The sequence below is a fragment of the Pezoporus wallicus genome, unplaced genomic scaffold (assembly GCF_028554395.1).
Source record: "Pezoporus wallicus isolate ANWC-B61680 ecotype Strahan unplaced genomic scaffold, APGP_CSIRO_Pwel_v1 contig_1876, whole genome shotgun sequence".
NCBI classification, from domain to species: Eukaryota; Metazoa; Chordata; class Aves; order Psittaciformes; family Psittacidae; genus Pezoporus; species Pezoporus wallicus.
In genome coordinates, this window is record NW_026638337.1 from 1085664 (window position 1) to 1103135 (window position 17472).

General features: G+C 47.5%; 1 protein-coding gene and 2 non-coding genes across 3 annotated transcripts; 1 reads left to right on the forward strand and 2 right to left on the reverse strand.

Moving 5' to 3' along the window:
• Positions 1 to 3686: 3686 nt before the first annotated feature.
• Positions 3687 to 3759, reverse strand: TRNAV-AAC (transfer RNA valine (anticodon AAC)). Its single transcript has one exon. It is a non-coding gene; the product is annotated as a tRNA-Val (tRNA).
• Positions 3760 to 3973: 214 nt separating this feature from the next.
• On the reverse strand, positions 3974 to 4047 carry TRNAN-GUU (transfer RNA asparagine (anticodon GUU)). Its single transcript has one exon. It is a non-coding gene; the product is annotated as a tRNA-Asn (tRNA).
• A 5852-nt stretch (positions 4048 to 9899) lies between these two features.
• ALOX5AP (arachidonate 5-lipoxygenase activating protein) lies at positions 9900 to 17207 on the forward strand. Its single transcript, XM_057410402.1, has 5 exons — positions 9900 to 10051; positions 13548 to 13647; positions 14787 to 14857; positions 15762 to 15843; positions 16480 to 17207. The coding sequence occupies exons 1-5, from the start codon at positions 9982 to 9984 to the stop codon at positions 16640 to 16642; spliced, it is 486 nt and encodes a 161-aa protein (XP_057266385.1). The 5' UTR covers positions 9900 to 9981; the 3' UTR covers positions 16643 to 17207.
• Positions 17208 to 17472: the final 265 nt, after the last annotated feature.

Here is a 17472-nt window from a genome sequence, read left to right on the forward strand (position 1 = left end):
AATAAGATTCAGGCCAATGTTTGCAGCACTGAGAAGGAATTTCAGATGTAACTTTGCATTATTCATAGCTACAAGTTCATTAATAGAAGAAAGGTTTCTAAGAATTAAAATCAACTGTAGTTAACACCCATTACAGTTGTCACTAGGAGATGTTAGAGCAGTGCACCCCATCTGTATGTGAGAGTGCCAAGGAGAGGCAAGGCTAATAGGAAGAAAATAATGAACATTGTGTCAGGGCAGCAGAGAGTAAGCAGAGGGATTCACGTCTTGGTGTTTCTGGGTTTGTATAGCTTCCATTTTGCTAGTTGGGAGTCTTTTATATTCAGAGACACAGACCTCAGGGCATTATATGCTAAATTAGATTAGCTGTACATTTTTCTTGCACTCAAAAACACCAAGATTTTTCCCAGCAAGTCCTTATTTCAGCCAGTTTCAGAGGTGTTCTCCTTTTCTTTTCATTGATTTAGATCTGAAGTTAAAAAAATAAGTCCTCAGTCTTGCTCTTCCAATAGGTGCAGTTGAACTTACTTGGTATTACAAGGCATGGCTACAGATTTAAATAGTCTTGGATTGCTTGAACCAGGTTCAAGAAGTGTTTGAAAAACTGTCAGTGGCACTGAACTCACCTTGCCAAGCTATTTCTTTTGCAGTTATGTACATGTTTATGGAACTGGCACTTCAGACAAGGAATGGTTTAATTCTTGAAATGTAAATCTTCGTAAAGAACTTGAGCTCCTTCTTTGTTTTCAGTGTAATCGGTAACGTTACAGTAGAAAACAAATCGATGGATTCTGAATGCAAAGTGCCGGTGTACTGCCGGTGAGATACTGGTCTGTTACTAATTCCCTTATTAAAAATCCTGCTGACCAAACTTAGAGTTTGATTTATCTGTGAATAAACCAGGTGCCTCTACAAGACTTGAGGGGGGTGATAGGTTTTCCTGTGGAGTTTTGCAGCCAGTGGTTTCTATATATGCAAACCACTAAAAAGTGGTGTGTCTTCCAACCACGACTACTTGTAGGTTTCCCCAAGCAGTGGGGAGCTGCCTTCAAGTACAGGTACTGTCTGTGAGTGACTGAGTGGCAACTACCTGCAGCTGTGGAGCGGGAACTCCTCACTGCCGGCTCCAAACATGACACAGACCAAGGGGTGAGTGAAGTGCCAAGCCTGGAGTTGGTGTGATGCAGAATGCATAGGGCACCACAAGGAAGAGACCTCCTGATGTTGTTAGGGGTCCTCAATCAGCAGCTGCATGGATACAGTGTGGGTACACACACGTATAGAAGATACAAAAGCAAATAAATAGCACCTGAGATAAGTAAGTATGAAACTAAATCTGTTAGTGCTGCAAATTCTTTGCTGCCTTTTATTTTCCTGAAATAGCTCACTAAAGATGATACTGTGCAGCTTTGTCAGTTTCCATAAATGTTTTACTACCTCTGAACCTGTGCAAGTGAGAATTCAGATGAGAGTGAATGAAAACCCCATCACCAAAGAAACCATTTGGCATTCAGTGGTTGGACTTGTTGTTTTGAGACTAGCCTTAAAATGCTGCTTTTTATTTGCCATAAAAAGAACACAAAGTATTGTATTAGTTTTCTGTTAATTAGAAGTACACTAGGTGGGCATATAGCAAATATGATTAATGAGCAGAAGTTAGTCACTGTATTTTGATGGTTTTATCAGCATTACGGGGTAAATAGCCCAATAGCTTTGAGCATTTGATGATATTTTCAGGTGTCTTCACCTCTTGCATCACATAATGTCAGTCTGTGTCGTCTGATTTGGGAAGGGCACAACTGTGCTACTCACAGATTTACAGATTTTAGTTCAGAATCAGCTCTGGCACTTTGATTCAGATCTTACTACTTAATGATATATTAAAACAAGAGTACAGGGGGAAAAAGGACTGTCTCTCACATCTTGCCTGTAATGAACCAGCCCATCTGCAAAGGAGCTGCCTGGATGGGGTTTTAGCTGTATAGCCACTAGAGCACTGCTCTAGAAATTTGTTGTGGTGCTGAATACAAAACTGATTTTCATCTTTATGTTTTTCATAACATGACTGGCTATTGCTGTTTATTCTTCCAGCATTGGTTCTTGCTTTAAATAACAATTCCCTTCCTGACAATGTATCAGTGACAGCTGTTGCATCCTATTTGTTCCTTTTGCAAAGCTGAACAGCTGCTGTTCTCCACGTAGCATCTTTGTGCTCAGGGCAAAGCACGTTAGATTCCGAGCAGATAATCCAGCTCTGTGTGCTATGCTTTAAAGTCCACCAGGATGCAGACTCTGAATGGAAGAGGTTACAGCCTGAGCAGAGATCTGAGCGTGCAGACAGAGCAAGAGGGAGAATAAGGTTAACAGGGTTCCAAGACTGATGAAGTTTGCATTGCTGTGCGTAGACAGTGCAGATGTTTACAGGGTGATGCTGGAGCTGCACAGCGAAGGAAAGCGTGGTGAAGCCATGGGGCTCATTAAGAAAGCAAATGCTGGGAACGGAGTGGAAAGAAGGTCTGGATGACCTGCTGGGGTCAGAACGCCTCCAGCTCGTGTTTCCTAGAGAAGCTGAAGAAGCCCTCAGGAGATGTTTCTCCCTGGACATGGGTCTGTATTGCTCTTTTATGTAAATGACTGTCAGAAGGGGCTTCTCTGATGCCCATGGTGGGGTTTGGGAGCACCTGGTGAGGAGGCGTCTGCGTGCTCCTGTGTACAGAAGTGGGCTCTGGTCCTGTTGCAGAGCCTGTCAATGCAGCTGCCAGAGGTGGAGAGCTGAAGAGTGGGAGAACCCTAAGTTATTTTACATTCCTCTTTTAGTGGAGTGTGTGTGCTCAACCTTGTTGGCTTAAGGAGAGGGCGGCCAGTATTTTTTATGTATAAAATACATGTTTGAGCTTTTAAATAGTGTTTTACAGTTCTTCATACCATAACCACCTTTTGTGTAGGTTGTTTTATTTTCTATATCCCTATTTTCACTGGCTCACTCTTTCTATCAGTGTAGCAGAGAAAGAGATTTAAGTGACAGAGAAGGCTGTGAGAAAGAAGTTGAGCATTTGAATTTCTTAATATAGCACTTTATTCCAGTGAATATCCCTGTGCCTTCAAGCCTGGCTTTGCCAGGGCAGGATAAGATTTTAAATGCTTTGTGCTGCAGTACCATAAATGTTATCCTTAAGGGGTATTATCTCCAGCCCAAACTTAAGTGGTTCCTGGGACCAAATATCTTCTACACCTGTGGCTGTTCAGGAAAAGCAGTGACAATGCTATTAATTTGATGGTGGAATCATACTGAGTTTGAAGTTTTTGTCCCATCTCAGCCTTTCCCTTCAGCCTGAAACAGGAACAACCCAGACTGTTTTCCCACCATCTTCCTTATATGCACTGCAGAAACTTTACCCCCTCTGCTGAGAACCGTTTCTCCTCCTTTAGGTCATCCTTCCACGCAGATGGGGAAAGCCTCCTTGCAGAGGAGAAGCTTGAGCAGGGTAATGAGCCAAATCTCCCTTATAAAACACCCAGCCCAGCCCTTGCCTCCCCCGGCACGGAAGGCAGTTTGTGTTCTCCTGCACCGGGACATGTGTGGGCCTCACCATGCGTAATGTCCTCCACGCTGTGCGCGTTTTGATGCAGGAACAAGGAAAACTGACGTTCGCCAAGACAAAAAAAAAAAACACTAAAGATTTCAGTGTTTCCGCCCGGTTTCGAACCGGGGACCTTTCGCGTGTTAGGCGAACGTGATAACCACTACACTACGGAAACTCCCATTGGGGAAAGTCGTTTCTGCGGCCGCTTTGACCGAGCACAAGGGGCGTGGCGGCGTGGCACCGATTCCCCTCCGCCGGCAGGGAACAAGGGGAGACTCCTCCCGCCGGAGGCAGAGGCTGGGGGCTCGGCGGAGGTCTGCGGCAGCGCGGGCCGGACCCAGCGGGGGAGGAAAAAGACCCGACCACCATAAGAAAAAGAAGTCACCTGCCGTCCCTGGGTGGGCTCGAACCACCAACCTTTCGGTTAACAGCCGAACGCGCTAACCGATTGCGCCACAGAGACCCGCTGCGGAGCTCTCCCCCACGTGGTTGGTGATGGCCGCACAGCCCGGGTCACCCGCGTTAAACCCGCGCTAAACCCGCGCAGCTGCCATTGTGCTCCTGCAGTTCTTACAGCGCGCCGCGGCTGCGGGGGCGGGCGTGGTGTCTCTTCCAGCAGTACCAAGTAGACTGGTTGTGACCAGAGACCAGAGGAACGGAAGGCAAAATTCATCCCGCAGGGGTCAAAGACCTTTGGTAATTGTTTGCAAGAGCTAATGGAAAGTGGAAGCACTGACAGGCGTGAGTCAGTGTGAAAGAAACATCTCAAAGAGGAGCAGAGTGGAAGACCCAGGAATCTGCTGCCCAGGCGGTCTCGCTTCCGCTCTATAAAGTCTATAAATGAATTATTAAGCGATCAATTTTCAGCCATCTAAAAGGTGTTAAGGTGATAACAGCAGCTAATGTGAGCTGTGAAAAACAAGTCATGCCAAAGGAGCGCGATTTGCCCTCAGGAATGCTAGGTCTCAGAGAAAGGAAAGCTGCACCCACATAAATCCATTGGCCATAGTACCTACAAGCGCTGAGGGAGCTGGTGGATGTCATTGCAAGGTCATTCGTCATATTTGATCATGGCAACTGGGAGAAGAGCCCCAGGGCTGGGGGAAAGCACATGTCACCCCCATCTTCAAGAAGGACAAGAAGGGTGACCTAGGAAGCTTCAGGCTGGTCAGCTTCACTTTGATGCCTGGGAAGGTGATGGATCAGCTAATCCTGGAAACAGTCTTCAGGCACACCAGGGACAAAGAAATGATCAGTAGTCAACATAGCTTCACCAAGGCAAGCTGTGCTCTACCAACTGGATAAATTTCCATGATGAAGTGGTTGGCCAGGTAGCTGATAAGATGGCAGTGGATATTGTCTACTTCAGTAAGGCATTTGACACTGTCTCTTGTAAGATCCTCACAGAGAAGCTGTGTATGTATGGGTTGGATAAGATGATGGTGAGGTGCATTGAAGACTGGCTGAACAGTTGGGCCCAGAGGGTGGTCATCAGTGCCTAGATGTAGTTGGAGGCCAGTAAACTAGTGGTGTAGCCAGGGATCAAAGCTGCTTAACATCTCCATTAATGATGCGGATGATGGGGCAAGAGTGTATCCTCAGCAAGTTTGCAGACAACACCGAACTCAGAGGAGTGGCTGATACACCAAAGAGTCACGCTGCCATCCAGAGAGACCTTGATGGATTGGAGAAATGGGCTGACAGGTTCCTCATGAAGTTCAACAAGAAGTGCAAGGTCCTGCAGCTGGGGACAAACCCCATGCACCAGTACATGCTGGGTGCTCTCAGCTGGAAAGCAGCTTGGCAGAAAGTTGAACATGAGCCAACAATGGGCCTTTGTGGCAAATGCAGCGAATGGTGTCCTGGGCTGCATCACACTAAGCACTGCCAGCAGGCTGGGGAGGGGATCCTTCCCCTCTGTTCAGCACTGATGAGGCCGGTTCTGGGTTCTCCAGTACAGAAGAGACACAGACTACTGGTAATGCTTTAGCGAAGGGCTGTGGAGATGATGAAGGGACTGGAACATCTCCTGTGAAAGAAGGCTGAGAGAGCTGGGACTTTTCAGCCTGGAGAAGGCTCAGGGAGACCTTATCAATGTGTGTCAATACCTGTGCAGCTTGCTGTAGGTGGCTCTGCTTGAGCAGTGGGGTTGGACGAGATGACATCCAGAGGTCGTTTCCAGCCTTAGCTCTCCTGTGACTGTGGTTCTCCTCCCGTGACAGGGTGGTTGTTCCCTGGGCTGTCTGGTAGCTGTCACCACGGTGACACCTCATGATATCACAGTGGCTGCTGAGAACCTGCTGCTTGGGAGCGAGGGAGGGAAGGATGACAGAGAGGAAATCCCCACGAGGTGGCTTTGCCACTCGCTGGACACTGCACAAACCATACTCATCAATAACTTCCTGGGAAACTGGGGGGGAGGAGAGGGGTGGTATTGCCGAAAAAGCTTCAGTAAGGTCTGTCTTGGCCCTGCTCAATTCTTCAATCTCCCAATGGCAGAGAAACACCAAATGTGCCCGTGTTGTTTTCCAGCGTCCTGATGGAGGGGCTCAGATTCATACTGGTCTTGTTCCATTGCAGCAGCTCTCCAGGGTCACCCCACTGAATTATAATGAAGATAAACCCAAATAACCACTCTGGGGAAGGCAAACACACAAACTCTGTTACATGGGGCTGCAGAAATGAACCCAAGGGTGAAGCGCAGCCACAGGGATGTCAGCAGTAAGGGCAAACTTTATTGAGTAGGGTGGTGGGTGACACACAAAGGATGAGGAGGAGGCTGTGCCGGGGCCCTGAGGGACTTTGGGCTCTGCCTTCAAGCACTGCGTTTTGAGCTGAATTTGTACAAATGTAGGATGTTGTCCCCTACGTAGCAAGGAAGAAGTCAAGTCTGGGCAATGTGGAGAAGGAGGGATTTCCTGGGCAGCACGGTGACTGCTCCCACAGTGTTATTCTCCTGGCCATGCAAAATGAAGACAGCATTCAAACCACTGCAGCACTGCCCTTTTCTTTGTGTCGCACTTCACATTTCCAGCTCTGTTCATGCTCTCCTTAGGGTTTTGTCAGGCCTTGGAAGGGATGCTGAAGCAGACTGATGTGACAGCATGTAGTCACATATGCTATGTGTATAAGTACTATGTATTTGCTGGTTACATGGTGCTTTAAGTTTGCAATGCACAGTGCTAATATTAACCAACCAGTCCAAAGGGCTTGTGTCCTGTTGCATGTATGATAAAGCATGAGAGCTGTATGTTGCCTGACAATTACACACAGAAACTTCACAGAAGCAGCTTTTATTTTATTAGGAGATGCCCTTTCACTGGAGTCCTTGCAGCCGAGTGCCGAGCAGAGTGCATGAGAGGAGAGATGAGCATCCCAACACTTATTTACAGATCCGTATTCCCAGTCCCTTCCCCTTCAGTGTGAAAGCAACCTACAGAAGGATTATTTTGACTGGCTGCTCAAGATTTCCAGAGGAGGGGATTCAGTGTGCGGGAAGCCTCGCAGCTCAACTGGAAAAGCTCGCTGGCTTTGCACATTTTCATGAGCTTCACGGCTCACTGTGGCAAGGTTATCTCCCTCAGACAGGAAGATGTGGGTGTCACACAGCAATGCAGTGAGCAGAAGGGCTGGGGTCTGACAGCAGCTGCTGAAGTACCTGTGCCTGGAGAACACGGACCACACTGGGTGTTACAGCAAGTGCAGGCACGTCTGTCCCTCACCCTTTTTTTTTTGCCTACTTGAGAAAATCCCCTGTTTTGAATAGGGATAGGATGGAGGTGTCTTGCACTGATCTTTTTCCCAGGTGGACAGGGTTTTCCAGTGCTGCCAACTTCACTTGACCCAGTGTATCCTGCAAAAGAAGGAGACACAAGAGCCATCCAACGGAGGGAACAATTTAATGTGTAGTTGTGGCAGAAGCTGTTTGCAGAATCATTTTGGTCCCACCTTAGCCCTCCCTTGCCAAGGCAATTCCCCAATTTGCAAAATTATTACCAGAACCTCCTTTCATCCTGCAGCTACTCCAGTGCCAGAGAGTATGAAATGACAATGTTCCCCCTGCAAGGGGGTTCTGCTCTGTCAGACTCTATTAACAAGTATTGCTATGCTGTGGTAAAGGCAAGGGACGTCTTCTTCCATGTCCCTCATACTTTTTTGATTTCCTCTGCTTTTCCTCAAGCAGAGTGCTCGGAGCGATGTTACAGTGATAAAAACACAAAACCCTGCAGTTATTATTTTCAGGCAGCCATACCAAACAGATTCTCTCTGGCAAAGCTGTCTTCTCCCTGCACACTCCCAGATCAGCTTAGCAAGCCCTGGAGTTGATGTCATGTTTCTTTTTGCAGAGAGAAGGGTGAAGCCCTGTTCCCCTCCTCTCATATGTGAGGGATGACTTTAGAGTGAGCTTTGGCAAGAGGAAGTAGTGAGCTGGGTTTCCAGTGGTGCTGCCAGCAGGTCCTGCAGTGCCAAGAGGTGCCAGAGACAGGCAAGAATTGCAAGGGGCAGAGCAGGAGTGCAAAGCAGGGGTGAGGATATGGTGAGAGGCACTGAGCAGCAGCAAAGAGGTGGAAAGCAAAGAGCAGGATGAGGAGGAAATGAAGGCATTGGCAGCTCAGCCCTTGACCTGGCCGACACATGGGTGTGGGCTGGGAGCTTGGAAATCCGCTGGCATAAACTCCTCCTATGGGGGTTTTCAGCATTATGGTGACTTCAGACCTTAGCAGCCTTATTCCTATCCCTTTAACATGAGAGTCCTGCTGAACTGAAGCCACCTTTGGGAAGTCTTTGAAAGCAGGGAAGTGTGTATGTGCAAGTTGGAGCAGATCTCAGAGTGGGCTCATCTGCTTTTACTGTCCCTTGTAAATCAAAAGCAAGCTGTGGGCTATAAAACAGTTAGAAGAAAGCGAAGGATTAGTGCCTGCTGTGGGAGGATGACTGGGAGTCCTGCTGTTGTATGTCCATGCACAGGTCCTTTCTTCACAATCACAGTGCTGGACTCTGCTTGGACAATATTCCTCCTTTGATTTAATTCCATAACCACTTTTAGGTGACGGAGTTTCCTCCTCAGAAGATTAGTGGACGCTTAGCATTAAATACCATCCTTAAATACCAGCTATGATCCTGTGCTCAGTAGACCTCAAAACATGAGCTTTGATGCTCAAGTAAGAAAAGACCATTTTGTGGGAAAAATAGACTAAAAACATTCTCAAAGTGCTGTTGGGCTTCTCTCTTTGTTCTTGGCTTTGTTCTTCTGTTGGTTGGTTTGTGTTTTCTTTTCCTAAAGCAAATTTGCCAAGTGTTAAAACCAGGCCAAATCTAAACCTTGATACATTTATGGCCTTGCTCCTCACACAGCTGTGTCTGGATGGACTGTATGGAAGGTTCTCCCAGAAGGACAATTTTTTCCTATTGAGTTAACAGTAAGTCAGAACTCACAACGTTAATCACCTGCCTCTCAGACAGCATGTTTCTTTGTATTTGCTTGTGCCCAGAGGACCTCAGTGTTTTCCATATCTAATAATGCAGATGATAATAATTCACATGATAGAGAGACTGGATAAGAGCTTTAGATAAATGTGTCCCTGCTGAACAAGGTGGATTTTGCAGCTTGGCTTCTGCTGGGAACTCCCATGGAGTGTGTCCCATCCAGAGAGGTCACCAGTTATACTGTCATGGTCTGGATGCTAGGGGGCACTCAGACCTTCCGGGTACCATGTGATGGAGTAGAAACAGAAAGACGGGGCAGAAATTGTCCAGGGCTCAGTCTGGTGAAAATACTACTTGAATTAGTGTTAAATCCCCACTAAAGGCAAGAATTTCTTGAAGGCTTTTCCCTATCAGAATATGGGCAAAAGGGAGCAGAGCAGTTAGGGGCAGTGAGTGATGTGCACTTTGGATGAGGATGCTTTCCACTGATCTGACAGAAGCTCTGGGACTTTCTGCAGATGTCCGGCACTGCAGCCTGTGCTTCTCTGCTGTCACAGGGTCAAAGCTGAGGCATGAACATTATGTAGCAGTTATGTTCAGCCGTATTGGGGGTTGACTACTAAAACTGGGGTACAGCTGTGAAGCCTGAGCCCGCTGAATGCTGGCAGCTGTCATAGTCTTCCAAGGAGTTACTGATTTAGATATATTCCTATATTATATATCCTCTTAGATCACAGACACCTAACCTCTTGCTTCTCTGGGCTTCATCTGTGTATGACAAGCGAGTGAGCCTGTGGCTCTGCTTCTCTGACAGGCACCTGAGTGCGGGGTGAAGTGCTGCCACTCTCCTGTGAAGCCACAGGAAGTGTTAATGATTCAAGTTAAGAAAGACCTTCACTTCCTCCTTCTGTGCTTGTAGGGCTGGGCTGCCAAGGAGACTGCAGCGTCCTCCCTGGCACTCACAGGCAAAATGGACCAGGAAACCCTGGGAAGCGTTGTCCTCCTCGCCATTGTCACCTTGATAAGTGTTGTCCAGAATGGTAAGACAAAAATAAGGATTTGCTTAAGGGTGAAAGGGGACGTGAGAAGAGTTCAGGATGATGTATGCTGACCTGAAATTTGGATAGACAATCTCTGGTTATAACTGTGTGTGCTTACACATGACTTTGGCTTTAGAAATGAAACAATTTTCTAAACATGTAATTTTCCATGCTGTTGTTGCTGTACCTTGGCAGTTGCATGGTCCTAGTCCATGATATTCTGGAGTGAGTTTGTTATACAGATGTCAGCTAGTGAAAGGGCTAACATGCTGGGGTACTCTGTGACAACATACATTTAAATTTGATGAGTGAGGCTTCTTTCCCTGGCTGAAGTCCCTAATGTGGGCAGGCAGAGCTGCCCACCAGTCAGAGCCTTGCCACCATGGTGAGGGGCTGGGGCTCCAGTGGGCTGTGATGGGTCAGACCTTCACACAGAGCTGCACGAAGGGGTCACAATTGCACCATCTCATCCGAAGACTGTTAGGGTTATTTGTGAGCAGGCAACTCTACTGTTTTCCTGCATCTCCAGGTCCTGCAGTCCAACTAATCTCAATTAACTGCAGTCCCAAGAACAATGCATATTTCCTGTAATGGAGAAGTTCTTTTTTTCAGCTCTTATTCAGACGTCTATAGTCCCTACCATTCTTCAGGACCTTTTAAATAAAACAACAAGTTTCTCTTCTCATTTTAATTTTATCATCATCTCTTGCAAGTCCTTAAGCAATTTAGCACGAAATTCTGCCCAGAATACGAGAAGGGAGTGTGTTTTACCCCAGGGACGCTGAGATGGCCCAGGTTCAAGGAGAGCCAGCAGTGAGGTGAGGGGTTGATGCATATGCAAGCAATCTTCTGTGAAGGCTTCTTGGTAGGGATGGGAGATTCCCAACCAGTGCAAACTCAACATAGTTCAATCCTAGTAAATGGGCTGTTCTTGGGCTGCTGCAGAGAGGGGAAGTGGTGGGAGCCTCTACATAAGCCTCTGTGCCAGAAAGCAAAACCAAAAAAGTGATGTGGACTGGTTGGGTTTCGACATAGGCACTAAATACCACATGGTTTAACCCAGTGCTGGTTTCTGGTAAATGCACAGTGTGTAACATTGCCTGAATACAGCATGGTGGGATCAGAGCGCATACCATAGTAAGTGCCAAATGCACATTTCTTGCTATTTAACCAAAGGACTTTATGTACCGTGTTTTTCCCCTCTCACTCTGAAGCATGGGCATTTGCCTTCCAGCCTGCCACACACTTTCATCTAATGAAATCTGCCTGTGAGATTATTGACCCCACTGCTGCAAGCGGGCAGTGCAACACTTGGCAGAGGACTTAGTGTGCCAAGCACGAGTGGAACAAAGCTCTGAACCATGATTTCAGACCCTGCATCATCTGATTTCCTCTTCCCAGGCTTTCTGTCTAGAAAGACTGGACTGACAGGAAGTCCTGCAACAAATGTAATAACTAAGGTGGCATACATGCTTGTCAAGAGATATCATTTGTACTGAACTCTTGCTGTAGCTTTGGTTCAGCAAAGAGCTTGAGCATCTGCTTGACTGTCTTTAAGTACACGAAGTCAGCACCATGTAAATTCAGGTTTATGTGCTTTTCTGCATCTGGTACAAGATCAGAAAACAGTTTGGGTGAAAGCTAGATGTGGGTTGTGGTGCTGCCCCAGTCTGACGTCCACTTACTGTCATCTTACTCATATTGGGAATCTCCAGATCCTACAGAATGACTTGTGAGGCTGGATGCTGCTGATTCTCACACGCAGCTTTCGGTTTTGTTCTTGCATCAGAGGGATGTTGCAATTCAGAAGCTTTTGGGGTAAATCAGTGGTCATCACTAAGCAGATCGGGCACTCACTAGGTTGAAGCATCAGTGGATGGTTTCTATTGGCATGAACTTGTGAAACAGCCAGGCTTGGACTGAATTCTTGAACATTAACTTCACCGGAGTGGGACTGCAGTGGCTGAGGCTCAGGGCAGCCTGAGCAGCTTTGGAGCTTCACGGCATCATCTGCTGGTGTAGCTGAGCTGAATTAAACTCCTCAGTTCCAGCCCTGCTCTGTTTACCCATGTCATTTCACCTGGGAAATCACCCTCTTGTCTTCAGGTTCAGAGTAAAGAGTAGGAAACATAAGCATGGGGTTGCAAGCTGCTTTACACTGTAGCCTCCTGCTTCCCCAATGCCAGGTTAACAGGAGCCCAACATTGCTGAGATGGGAGCACAGCCCTGCAGCAGGGACCACTCCTGGATGTGATCTGTCAGCTCTGCTCTGGCCCTTTGTAGTGCTTCAGCCCTGTAGGCAGGTTAATAACCCCATGCCAAAGGCTTAGGTCATGAGTGGATGAAGATGCTGAGAGCTCTCAGTGGCTGTGCCACTGGACAGTGTCTGCTCTGGGTCCTCCAGGGCCAGGTACTCCAGGCACTGTGCTGGTGTCAGTGAGAGGGTCTGCAGCCTGGCTCACATGGGGACACTGGATTAAACCACTGCAAGTTTTCCTGGAGAAAGACTGTGCATACTCAGGGAATCACTCAATCTTGGAAAGCACTCAGTCGCTTTTAGTGAAGGCAATGAACACACAAAATACCTACCTACAGCATCAGTAAGGGGAAAAGTGAGGTAAATCTTCAGATTCCAGGGATGAAATCCTGCAGCATATCAGTGTACACTTCTATTGTTATAATAATCTTTCCTGGCATGTTATGTTTTTATATATATGTATATGCCTAATATTCTAAACCATGAAGTGCTTTGGGTACACTGTGATGGGATGCACAACAATACAAAGCTTGCAGCTGGTAGCCTGCCAGGGCTCTCTCTCTGGTGTATTTAGACACATGATGGATGGTCTCTGGCTTAGTGTCATCAGATAAAACGTGTTAGTCAAGCGCATGATACATTATCTTCAAGTGCTGCAGTTTTGCAGCAGCTAACACCCTGACACAACACTGTTGTTTAAAAGGGAGATACGCACAGAATGGTCACATAGAGATCAGGCATGAGGACCAGGTTCTCAATGGGCTTTTCTGGAAAATGAGCCAGAGCTGCAGGACATCCCTGGGTATTGTTGAAGGAGTAAATTCCCTTGTCTCTTTGATTCATTAGAGAGTGAGAGTTGGGGTTGGCAGCTCTGGCTGGAAAGCTTTTTTCCCATAGGGGCCCAAAGGGCCGAGTCAGGGGCTGTACTGCAGCAGAGGTGCAGGCTGCCAGAAGTGCAGTGCAGGGATGAAGCAGGGCTCAGGGTTAAGACCCTGCTACCAGTCACATACAGACATGTGGGGATGTCTGAGGTCGCGCTGCACTGTACGCTTGCACAGATGGTTTGATTATACCTTGGTGACCGAGTGAGGATGCTGGCCACATCCTGCACCTCCATACACCCATGTCCTCTCCTGCCATTCACCCTGGTTGTTCTTGAGAACAGAGCTGAAGCCAGAAAGACCAGCTTCTGCAATATCTCGAAATAACATCTCAGAATAATCTGTGGTTCTTTAACAGCTTTTTTTGCGAGCAAAGTGGAGCATGAAAGCAAATACTGCAATAGCAAGGCGTTCCAGCGATCAGGATCCTCTGCCTTTGATCGCGTCTACACTGCCAAGTGAGTAGGCAAGCCCTGAGGAGCCAGTGGGGGAAGAGAGTGGTCTGTCTCTCTCTTCATTAGGGTTTAAAACAAACCCTTTTGGAGTCAAAAGGTGAACTCCCAATGCCCTCAAATGAAGGATTCATCTGCATTCCCTTGCTGTGTGCATTGCAGCAGTGTTCAGACCTGTAGTTCTCTAATATGTTTGCTGGTGAACCCATCTCCCTTCTGAATGCTGTGCTGTGTTTATGCTGGACTTTCAGCCCTTTGAGTACAACATCCCTCATTTGGGAACCATCTCACCCAGCAGTAGCTAATGCTGGAATGGTGATGATGCAAATGCAGCCAGTGTCCTGGGGCACTGTGGCTCTAAAGGAAAGAGCTGGCAAGACACCAACTCACTGAGGAGCAGGTTGGTGGCAGAGCTCATACAAACCCCTTGGTCCACAGCAGCTCCCTTGGCATGTGGCTCTTTGCTTTGTACCTCTTGTCTTTGACATCCCTCCAGGGAGAGAAGAGGAAAGATAATTCCAACCCAGAAGAGAAAACATAAACCACTTTTTATTATTTGTGAAGTACTGACGATGTGTTTGAAACTGAATGGGATGTCCAAGTCCTGCCCTTCACAGGTGTCCAGCCTCTGCCCAGGGCAAAGCGCTACCCTCTCAGAAAGCACTCCCAGCCAAAGGAGGCAGCTAGAAATCATTCCTGTTCCCCTGCAAAGACATGTGTTAACTCTATGAGACACTCCTATTTGCAGTGTGATTTTCCTTTTGTTGGTTTCATGCAGCTTTCAATGCCAGTAACATGATTAATGTGACTTAATTACAAGGATTTTCCAGGCCAGTAAAGCACACAGCATCTATTATACACGTGCCTTGATCAAACAGGTTAGAGGAGGAAAGCTTTCCCAGGTGCCAGGCATGTGCGCGGGGTGGTTTGTTTTCCTCACCAGGCAGGACAAAGGCATCCATTATCCAAGTAAGGGAACAGGGAAGCAGAGGTGCGGGTGAGGCGGAGCTGTGTTCAGGCACAAAAGGCGGTAAAAGCCCACCCGCAGTAGTTACTGCAGCCCAAATCCAGTTTGCTGGTGAAACACATTGGGTTTGTTTCTGTTTCCCCATGTTCTGATTTCTCTTGTGTAAATCCCTCCCCAGCCAGAACTGCGGACACGCATACCCCACGTTCCTCGCTGTGCTCTGGTGCGCTGGACTTCTCTGCAGCCCAGGTAACACTCATTGTTTTTCCCTTCTACCTTGCCTGGCTTTCAGCAAGGGATGGTGAGTGCTTTGGAGGCGATTCCCGTCCTGCACCCTTCTGGCACAGTTTATGCCAACAGACATGTTCCCAGATGTGATTCAGGACAGTTCGGGCCAGGGGCATTTCCCATATAGGTATTACAGATAAGATCCCTCTGTTCTGGGTGAACAGTTTAGTACTTGGATGCTGGATGCCACATTATTCACCCTCAGGACTAGAAACGGGCTCGTTTGATTACATTGCCAGAGCTGCAGCCCTTCCCAGTGCTGAGGGCAGCCCAGGTATATTTACCTGCATTTCTATGATCCCCTTCAGTGCAATTTGAGTTTGCCTGAGGTTAAGATGAGTACTTTTCTGTGGTCCGTGGCTATTATTTTTGGAAAAGGGGAGTTCCTGACCAGAAGAAGAGTGTTTTGCCTGCAAGTGTGGGGAAAATTATAACTGAGGAGAAAGCCCTTATTTATGTGAACAACAAATGAATACTGGACCAAAGCATAGTCCTCCACCTGCTCCTAGAGAAGTGCATGTATCAGCTGCCTTTTACTTCTGGTAAAGACAGTGCCTGAGCCAACACCCTCCTTCCTGAACCTGACATGGCCACACTGTGTTTCCAATGGGGATGAGTGTGTGCTGTGCAGTGGGCATAGCTGTGGGCAGGATTGTACCCACACAGTCTGTAGAAAAGCTGGAGCAAGGGGCAGGCAAGTGCTCTGTTTCCCATGCACAGGTCTCCATCCTGGTTTCAACACTCATCCCATAACCCAGGGCTGCAGGTTCCAGCTTCCCGGTCCAGCGCAGGCAGCAGTTGGGAACAGTACGTACAGTGAGACCTGGGCTGGTGTTTGTAACATCTTGTCTTACCCTTTACCCAGCTCCTGCCGCCTTTGCCGGCCTGATGTACCTGTTTGTGAGGCAGAAGTACTTTGTGGGCTACCTGGGGGAGAGGACTCAGAGGTAAGGACTTGCAGAGCCTCTTCATGAAATTGGGGATGTAGCAGCAGTACAGCTGGATGCTGCCACTTCCACAGGCACAGCTGCTGGCTCATGGTGCTGCCTGCAATGGCTGCTTGCATGGGATGGCAAAGAAAAGCCCACATCTTCTGGAAGGAGCTGTGGGAGACATGGGAGGTGCTGTGGCTCTGGGGTGAGGGGAGCTGCAGGAACAGAGCGACTGCTTCAGCGGCTCCTGCTCACACCTCTGTGAACACATGTGTTTGTGTGTTTGTGCCGCTATTTGCACAAAATCATCCTTTCATATCACAAAAGCTCATTACACACATGCAGAAATAAGATTGTCCCACAGGCTGTGTTGGCAGAGAAGACATACAAGTCCCTCTGAATGGCCCCTTTTGTAAGCAGTAGCCTATGCTGAGCACAGGACGCCAGATCCAGACCCAAATGGATGCAGAAAATGGCATTGAAGGCCTTGCAACTGCCTTGAAATAACAGAGAGAGAGGAAATTTGCCCATTTATCTCAGCCACAAGGTCTTTCAGCAGGTCTCAACAACAGAGTCCAAAGTCTGAGGACTTCTTGTGTGAGGTGACATGCATTAAAGTCAAATGGCTTTTTCCCCGTTCTGTCTCCTCAGCACTCCCGGTCACCTGTTTGGAAAGCGCATCATTTTGTTCCTGTTCCTCATGTCCGTGGCTGGAATACTCAACTACTATCTCATCTTCTTTTTCGGAAGTGACTTTGAAGTGCACATAAAAACCATAACCAGCGCGATCTCTCCATTGTTGCTCATACCCTAGCTCCCCATAGCACTGAGGGGGTCAGCATGCTTAATGTATTGATACCCAGAAGCAGCCATAATTCAACTGTTTAAGAAATGAACCCATAACCCTTTTAGATTGCTGTAAATCTCATGCTTGATGGGCTTTGTAGCTTGATTTAACCTTGCTTTTTCCTTCAGGAAAAGATTTATCGTGAGCACTCAGCATGCCCACAGAATGGTAACATCTTCCAGTTAATTCTTTGGATTTTTTTTCTCTAAACTGCAGTTTTTGAGCTGATTGCATGACTGGAAGGGACATTGTATGCTTGCTTTGTAATTGTGTTGTACTTAGCTTTTGCTTCAAGACCCAGGAGCCCCTCAGTGTTGTTCCTGACCAATGGCTTCTGCAGTTATCCTCATGCACAATCAGAGCCTTCTGCCAGCATCCCACACACCTTGGCCCAGTAAAGGCATGGACCAGCCTCTTCACCTACCCTTCACCTCCCACTTGGTGACCGAGATTCTGCTGCTGCAGGGCAGCAAACTGACCTCTGTCTGGTCTTCCTTGATAAATATACATGTGTGTAATGCTCTTGACACTGATCCCAGCCTTTTTGTTCTTCCAGAGATGTGGAAAGGGGTCTTGAGTAAATGAGAAGCTGGAGTATCGACAGAGGGGTTGGATTTGATTTGCTTGGCTTTGTTTAATAAAACTATAAAAGGAAGAAATCTGTTTGCTCCCATCTTCTATGCCTGGTGCATGATCTGTGTGCTCCACAACCCAGCAGCTGGCTGGTAAGCAGAGTGAGAGCAGCAGCACCAGGCTCATTGCAGCCCTGCATAGACACAAGTTTAACAGCTCCCTCT